General features: G+C 40.9%; 1 protein-coding gene across 1 annotated transcript in view; it reads left to right on the forward strand.

Moving 5' to 3' along the window:
• b3gnt2b (UDP-GlcNAc:betaGal beta-1,3-N-acetylglucosaminyltransferase 2b) overlaps positions 1-8,291 on the forward strand; it is a gene marked incomplete at its 3' end in the record, with an annotated part of 23,161 nt that extends 14,870 nt beyond the window's left edge. Inside the window, exons 2-3 of the mRNA XM_032541673.1 lie at positions 92-174; positions 7,151-8,291. Of these exons, the coding sequence (XP_032397564.1) occupies positions 7,176-8,291 (1,116 nt within the window). The remainder of the gene's footprint in view (positions 1-91; positions 175-7,150) is intronic.
• Positions 8,292-8,295: the final 4 nt, after the last annotated feature.

The following is an 8,295-nucleotide window of genomic DNA, read 5'->3' on the forward strand; positions in this document are numbered from 1 at the left end:
GGTTTTCATCTGTTTTTCAGGTTTGACCCTCCAACGCTCTACTCCCTCTCACCTTCCTGACCCTCCCCCTCCATTGGCTGTGGTTTCCCAGAGGGCGGAGCTAAGTATGGGGTAAGAGCGCTGAGAGGAGATACCAAGACGACACAAGCTGAGGAGGCCCTCTAACCTGCAAAGGTAAGGTGTCTACTCACACTTTCAGAAACACAGGCAGCGTATGATTTAGTAACACATTCCTTTTGTCAAAGAGTAAGTTAAAGTGACCCATGCATCAAAGTCATTTTACATTTAGAAAAACCTTTCTATCTCCACAATTTTTGACCTTTAAAAGTGCTTCAACTTATCAGTAAGTTTTGGCATTTAATTGTTTGAAGATGATTACATTTGGAACAGTGTGTTCAAGAAAATGTCAACATTTCATTTAATTTCATCTTGTACCAACCAGGGATGATCGATGCGAGTATCGATAAAGTCACCCGTGTGGCAACACATAAACAAACAACGAGCGGTAAAGTGTGTGGACACCAACTGGACTTCATGGTGCATCAGGTGCTAATGAAAGTTTTCAAAGTCATTGTTGTAACTGTAATGCTGTTATATTATAGTACTCGTATATGTACTCCGTATTAGAAAGTACCCAAATGTTAAGTACTTGAACTTGGTCTGAAAAAAAGTGGCATCAGTCCATCCCTAGTACCAGCCAACGCCTGACTTCATACAGAATTTAATTTTGTCCAATCGAAACCCGGAAACTCATTTAGATTAATTCTCAAACTCAGTGAGGCAAACGCACAAACGCACACACAGAAACCCGTCTCTTTTAACCTGCCACAGACATTGTTTTCTGCTGTCTTGAACCCATCCCCCACAAATGTAAGATGACTTACCTCACTGAACCTTTTATCAGATGGAAACACACAATGGTAAACACAGCCTGGCATTGTCCAGTAAATTACTAGCGGATGTAATCAGCCCTGCTGTCTGTGCTGATTTAATAAAAATAATACAGCATCAAAGTCCATCTGGCTCGGTGTTGTTCTTAGCTTCAAGATCTATTTTGCAGTATGTAAAATTTTAACCTAAAAATATAATTTCCAGATTATTTAAACATCAGTTAATTGGTTTTAGAAAAATAAGACCATGATAGTTGAATTTGATCATTGGTTTGTTGCGCTCTGCTTTTTCCCTGGGTACCTTTTTGCTGCAAAGTGTTTAATTCTGACTCATGGTGCAAAACCTCAACCTAACAAGAAGATTCAACACATTGTACACATGCTCTCCAGTCTCAATGCATTTATCTACATGGTAAACTGTAGGTGAAGTTGCAGTCTGGGAATAATCAAGATAACCAAATGCAAAAAAAAAAAAAACGATTGATTCTATTACATTGAATTTGTCCTGTAGATTCACTGGTCAAAAGTTCGGGGTCACATAGAAATTTCCATTGCACTGCATTATAGACAGAATACCAGCTGAGATCCGTTACATTGTTTTGTTTTTTTAGCAGGGCAGCAGTTTTCAGAATACGTTATGTGCTTGCATAATTGCAAAAGGGTTCTCCAATGTTTTCTCAGTTAGATTTTTAAAATTACATCAGATTAGTGAACAGAATGTGCCTTTGGAACATTGGATGAATGTTTGCTGATAATGAGCAATGTAGATATTGCATTAAAGTTCAGCCATCCACTCAGATCAGCTGGTATTATGTCTATAATAAAGTGAAATGGAACTTTGTAAGTGTCTCCAAACTTTTGACTGGTACAGTACACCATGATGCTTTAAGTTAAATTCACTCCAGTCGGAACGTAACATATTCCATAGACAGAATATCTTGTATACAAATAACACATGGCCTGCATGAGCAGGCAGCTCAGTTTATAATTGAATTAAATTTAAATTAAACTAATTCACCTTTTTATACAGGATGTTCATTATTGATTGAATTATTTACAGGATATGTGATTAACAATTGAATCCTGCAGATTGTGATAGGGTGTATAGGTCTTTACCAAGCTTATTTCATTACTGAACTGAGAGTTGTGTGGATTTGAAGTGAGAGAAGACTGTAAAATGGAGACAGGAGATATAATATGGTTAGAAATCTTTATAGATGGTAAGGTACAGCACATACAGTAAAAGCAAGATCAGCTAAATTTCTCATTACCATAATCCAAACATAGTCACTATAGGCAAAGCCGAATTAAGAAATGTTGACTATTCCTCATTTAGTAAAGGACATTTAAAACATGTACACTTTGGTGTATTTTAAGTAGACTGGCCTGTATTTGACTGCAAATGGCATTAGTAATACTGATGGTTCCACACACTATTGCTAAACTCACTTAAGGCAGTTAAGGCAACTAGGGTTAGGGTTAACTAAGGTTGCTCTGCTTTGCCTCCTCACTGCTCTCTGGTGCTTTTGTATTTTCCTATATCCGATTCCCCTTCCTCATACATCATCATTATTGATTATTATGCATTACCACGTACATATAAAACTATTAGCATCTCCATACATTTAAAAAGTCAATCCAGCAAAAGATGTTCCCCTGAGCGGACTTTTTCCCTCCTCCACGGTTATGTCATTTACAAGCGCTTTGTACAACTATTAAGTACAAACGTGCTGTGCTTCCTGTTGGGCTGCTTTTTTTTAGTTTTTTCTTGTGTGTGCACAAGTTGACACAAGACCACTGCAGGTTTAAACCACAGCAGCAACAAAACGGAAAGGAGTTTGCAATTGAATATTGGAGGGAAATCCCTGAACACTTAAAAAAAAAAAAAAAAAAGTAATGTGATGAGTGCTCCCCCTGTTGTAAATCTGCTCTTTTCTTTGGCATTAAAACTGGAATGTGAGTGGAATAATTTCCATTAGGGTTGGGCGGTAATACGGTATAGCGCGGGGTCTTAAAGATAGCAACGGTATCAGTTTCCATACGTCATTTAAAAAAATGCATAGACAAGACAAGGATTAAATATTACATAATTTCTTTAATGCCTGAAAATGCATATGTGTGGTTGTCATCACGTGACAGTGTGGAAGAGCGAGGTGGGGGGGGGGAGATGGCAAGTCGCACACCGAGTGACCTGGTCTCGACGAAGAACGCGACTTCTGCAATTTGGCAGCATTTGGGGTTGGACCTAATGAGAAGGGAGAGGTGTTTCAGTACTAGCGTTTGGTATTCAGGTTCTGAATGGTGCTGGCACAAGCCAACGGTTTGGTGACGCCGTCTGAGCCATACGTCATCATTTTAATTAGTCACGGTAATACTGGGAAGGAGGGGGTTTGACGGTATCAAAATATGGATACCGACCAAACTCTAGTTTCCATGTAAACTGTTTCATCGAAGGCCATATTTGAGATTATTACAGCCGTTATATAGTAAACCTACCTGATCCCCAGTTGGAAGCATCAGCTAAAACACCCTTGTTGAAACCAATGTCTTCTAACCAGCCACAGATGTTCCATCAGGGTGATGCAGGTAGGCGTATGTTTAGCCTTGCGCTACTGATGGTTAATTAGACGTACGGATGCTGTGGTCTTGTCAACATGTTGTTCCTTCTTTAGAATCTCCCCCCTCCCCCTTTCCTCCGCCCACCCATTTCCCAGAAGTCCCCTAGTTTGTATGGGGATGCAGAGGACAGGAAAGCTTAATCGTTCATGAGAAAAAGCGAGAAAGGAGGAGGTCTGAAAAGAAAAGGCTATATCTGTGCTTGTCCTTGTTGGTTATATAACACTGACATACCTTCAGGATTATGTTTCATTAAACTGTAAATGTGACTGACCTTTTAGAGAAGGCAGGTAGAGGAGGTGAGGGGGGTGGGGGAGAAAGGGGGTAAACAAGGGAGGAAAGAAAGCAAACAGGGGCGCAGCAGTGCAGAGTTGTTGCTAGGAAGCAGAGAGAGCAACCCGATGCAGAGGGAATAAGGATATACTGTATGCAGTGGTGCAGAGAAAGATAAGCCCACTGAAGCACGAGTCAGGGATCCATTTTAACTTAAAGGTAAAGTTTGCGCACCTGAATAAGTTGTCTTTAGTGTTCTTCACTATATAACAGAGAGCAAACATTTAAATAAATTTTCTTTTTGTGTCCATCTATTAGAACATCTATTGCTCTCAGGCTGTGTTTCATTTCTCTTATATTAAGTTGTCATTTTAAGCATGTTGGAATGATGCTGATGTTAGCATTTAGCTCCACAATTTTGCTTTTCCTAAGCGCAGCCCAACAGAGCTTCTAACATGTCTGCCCCCAAATGACTGTCTCCCAAATGCTGAGACCTCATATATTTTATATATATATATATATATATATAATATTTTAGAGTTTTTTTTTTTTTTTTTTTTTTAAATCATCCAGTCATCAGTTTGTTTCAAGTGTTGTTTTTACAGGATATGTGTAGTTTGAAGTCTACAGCCTCAGAATTGAAATTGGAAAATTCAAGTAAGGGGTCCTGGTAGCCCAGGGGTTTAAAGCGCCCATATTATGTTCATTTTCAGTTCATAATTGTATTTTGAGGTTGTACCAGAATAGGTTTACATGGTATCATTTTCAAAAAACACCATATTTTTGTTGTACTGCAGATGGCTGCAGATTCTGTTTTCACCCTGTGTGCTTAGGTTTGTGTTTTAGCTACAGAGTGAGACATCTCACTTATACACTATCTTTTTATGGGAGTTGCGTCGTAGTAGTAGTAGTAGTAGTAGTAGTAGTAGTAGTAGTAGTAGTAGTAGGATCCCATCAGCTAGATAACTCTTTCTCCATCTTTGGTCAGTCCAAGACAGGATCAGCTGGGAGACTTCTTCTAGACGAGGGACACTTGTGGAATACCTGCAGAACAGGGACATGGAGGTAGTTCTTTTGTAGCTTATGGTGAACTAGTGTGGGTTGTAGCAGTGTTTTGGCAATGAGAGTGAGCTAGCATGCTAGCACTATCATGTGCTACAGTTAGCTAGTTTTTTTTTTTTTTTTTTTTTTTTTTACTCCAAGTTTCTATGCATGTGGAAGCATCAGAGACAAAAAATAAAACTCCAAATCTTTCCTTCTTCACAATATGAGCACTTTAAGCCATTGGCCATGTAGTCATCAGTTTGGCTCGGGATAATGTTGCATGTCATCCCTTCTCTTTCCCCTCATTTCCTGTCACTACTCTACTGCCAGCTATCAAGATAAAGAAAATAATGTAATATGGATTGTTTTTGTCATTCAGTGTTTTCTGATAATCTGGCATAGAAAAGTTACTAGCACAAGAATTTCAAAGGCATAGTTATCTCTGGGAGTTATATCTGGCTCAAGCAGATGTACAGTCGATGTGGCTTACTCACTGGCAAGAAGGGGGGGGGGCAGGATACAGTACGCTTTCAGTAAAAAAGCCAAAGAAAGGGGGACCTGCAAAGAGTCTGTATCAGCTAGGATGTGAGAGCCTGCCAAAGCAGAAACCTGAGGCACACTCTAAACTCCTGAAAGGCTGTATTGTCCGTTGGAACTGTTCGAACCCTCTACTCGCATGTTGTCCTCATCTCTTTTCTTTTTTTTTGGTTAAACTGACACTGGCCATGAAGGACAACACCAAGGTGACAATACTGCCTCAAAAAATTTGCTTTATTGAAACTGTCCTCTGTCGTTATATAGCTTAAATTAAGTAAGCAACATTTCATTATCACTCAACAAAAGAGACAAGCGGTATGCTCTGGTTGTAGTCATGTTATATATATACACACACACACACACACTCAGGGTTCTATATTAACACTTGCCAAATGCGGGTACATTTTCAGCTTTAGTTATTGTATCAAATCATAACGAGTTATCGCAAGACAGAGTATGTCTAGAACACACTATAATTTACAAAGGCTCAACATTTCCAGTAATTACCCCAAGAGCAAGCATTTAGTGCCCCCTGGCGAGAAGTAAGTTTCAGAGGGCTGTCTGCCACATGGCGGGTAAATGTTTGTACCAAAAATAGTTCTGTTTTTTTTCAGTCTTCATTTAGGTGAAGCTGCAACACACACACACACACACACACTGGCTGATGACTCATAAAGTTACACACTGCTTGGTAACCTGAAGGGCATCTGTTGATTGTTAATTTGCAGAATGATTCTCTGTTTAAATGTTGTACAGCAGGTAATAAACATCACAGCTTGCCAGACTAATAGAAGAGGATTTGTGATTTGACTTTTGGTTAACCAGTTTAAGCGCTGATGTGTATTTGAGAGAGAGACAGAGACACTAACTCTTAGTTAGAAGTGGAAATGCGATTTGGATTTTAAGATATTCTCTTCTGAAGTTTCCTCCAGCCGTTTGTAATAAATACAAGTTTTGTGCATATTCATGTGACTTCATATCACAATGGTCTTGTGGTTGAAATTCTTCCCATCCGTTCCTTCTTAACAGAGAAGAGGTGAAACTACAAACGTCACCATTGTGCCAACCCTAACTGGCCATACAAACTGTGATGACTATCTTGTTTTCCCTGAAATGGAAAGCACATGATTGTTACACTGAAAAATCAATAATTATTCCATCATAAATTCCTCTCAAGACTGTAATAGATTTTTCATGCAACTAAGGTTTAAAGAGCTTGATCACACAGGTTGTTTTTTTTTACAGAAGTTTACCATTTATAGACCTATTTGGTTAGTTACCGTGAAATACACGGCTACATGCAGTTTACACATAAGCCCCACTTTAATTAATGTATAGCAAAGATAGTTATGCTTTCTTTTTTTTTCTCAATTTTAAATCTCTGGAGCGACAGGTTACTTAAATCTTTGGCTCTACAGATTGTTGTATGCCTCCTTGTAAAATGGTCATCCTCCAGTAATGGTAATTAGTTATGAGTCACCGAGCAACATACAGTACATATCTAAAGGACTTATTCTGTGTCTTGCTTGTTGAGCAGCTGCTTTCCCTGAATTTGCATTTGAGCTTTCTGCTTTTTTTTGTTTGGCCCTTACCACTGTCACACTCTAATGTTGTGATGGTGTACATTGTGTTGCTTCATCAGACTCTGAATAGAATTGTCCACATTGTCTGTGATCAACTAGAACTCCTCCCAGGTTGTCCTTTCTCTCATATGGGATTCAAATGCAACTTATAAACAAAAGTATTTTCCTACCCTTGACATCTTTATTTCTTTCTGTTTGTGTGCTCAGGTGCTGACGGGGGAAGGACACTGTCATGGCGCTGTTGTGGAGGAGGCTGAAGCTTTTGGTGACAGTGATGATGGTCAACCTCTTCATCTTCATCATCATCTCCCGACACAACAGTCAAGACAAAAACAGTAATAAGGTCCGCATCCCCTCCAAACCATTCTGGAACAAACTGGTTCCCAGCCCGGCTTACTGGAATCTCCAGCAGCAGATTCTGGACCTTCAGAACAATCCCATCCTGGGGGCTAACTACAGCGATGCAGACTTGCCTGATTGGGCTAACGACACCAGCCTGACCTCTGACCCCTGCCAGCCTAACTCCAGGGTTGCCACTCAGGTGAAAGACTACAATTCCCTACCGGAACGTTTCAAGGACTTCCTGATTTACATGCACTGCCGCTCCTACCCGATCATGGTGGACCAGCCTGACGTCTGTAGGGAGCCTCCGTTCCTGCTCCTGGCTGTCAAGTCCCTGACGCCGCACTTCGACCGGCGCCAGGCCATCCGTCAGTCCTGGGGAAAGGCGGGTGTTATAGCTAATCAGACGGTGGTTACCATCTTCCTTCTCGGCAATGCCACAGCTGGGGACCACCACCCGGATCTGTCCAAGATGCTGCACTATGAGAGCATCAGTCATAAAGACATCATCCAGTGGGATTTCAGGGATTCGTTCTTCAACTTGACTGTCAAAGAAGTTCTCTTCCTGGAGTGGATTCAGACTCGTTGCACTGGTGCTCGCTTCATCTTCAAAGGCGACGACGACGTCTTTGTCAATACTTACCACATCTTGGACTTCCTTAAGGGCCTCTCAGAGCCCAAAGCCAGGGACCTGTTTGTGGGTGACTTGATAACCAACGCAGGGCCCCACCGAGACAAGAAGGTCAAATACTTCATCCCAGAGGGCATGTACATTGGGACGTACCCTCCATATGCAGGAGGCGGTGGATACCTTTACTCTGGTGACGTCGCTGCTCGTCTGCACAATGTGTCCCGCCATGTAGCGCTCTACCCAATAGATGATGTCTACACGGGTATGTGCCTTCGGAAGCTAGGGCTGGCCCCCGAGAAGCACAAAGGCTTTAGGACCTTTAACATAGAGATGAAATACAGGTCAAACCCCTGCGCCTACAAGAGTTTAATGCTCGTTC

This window comes from Etheostoma spectabile, chromosome 17 (assembly GCF_008692095.1).
Source record: "Etheostoma spectabile isolate EspeVRDwgs_2016 chromosome 17, UIUC_Espe_1.0, whole genome shotgun sequence".
Classification (NCBI taxonomy): domain Eukaryota; kingdom Metazoa; phylum Chordata; class Actinopteri; order Perciformes; family Percidae; genus Etheostoma; species Etheostoma spectabile.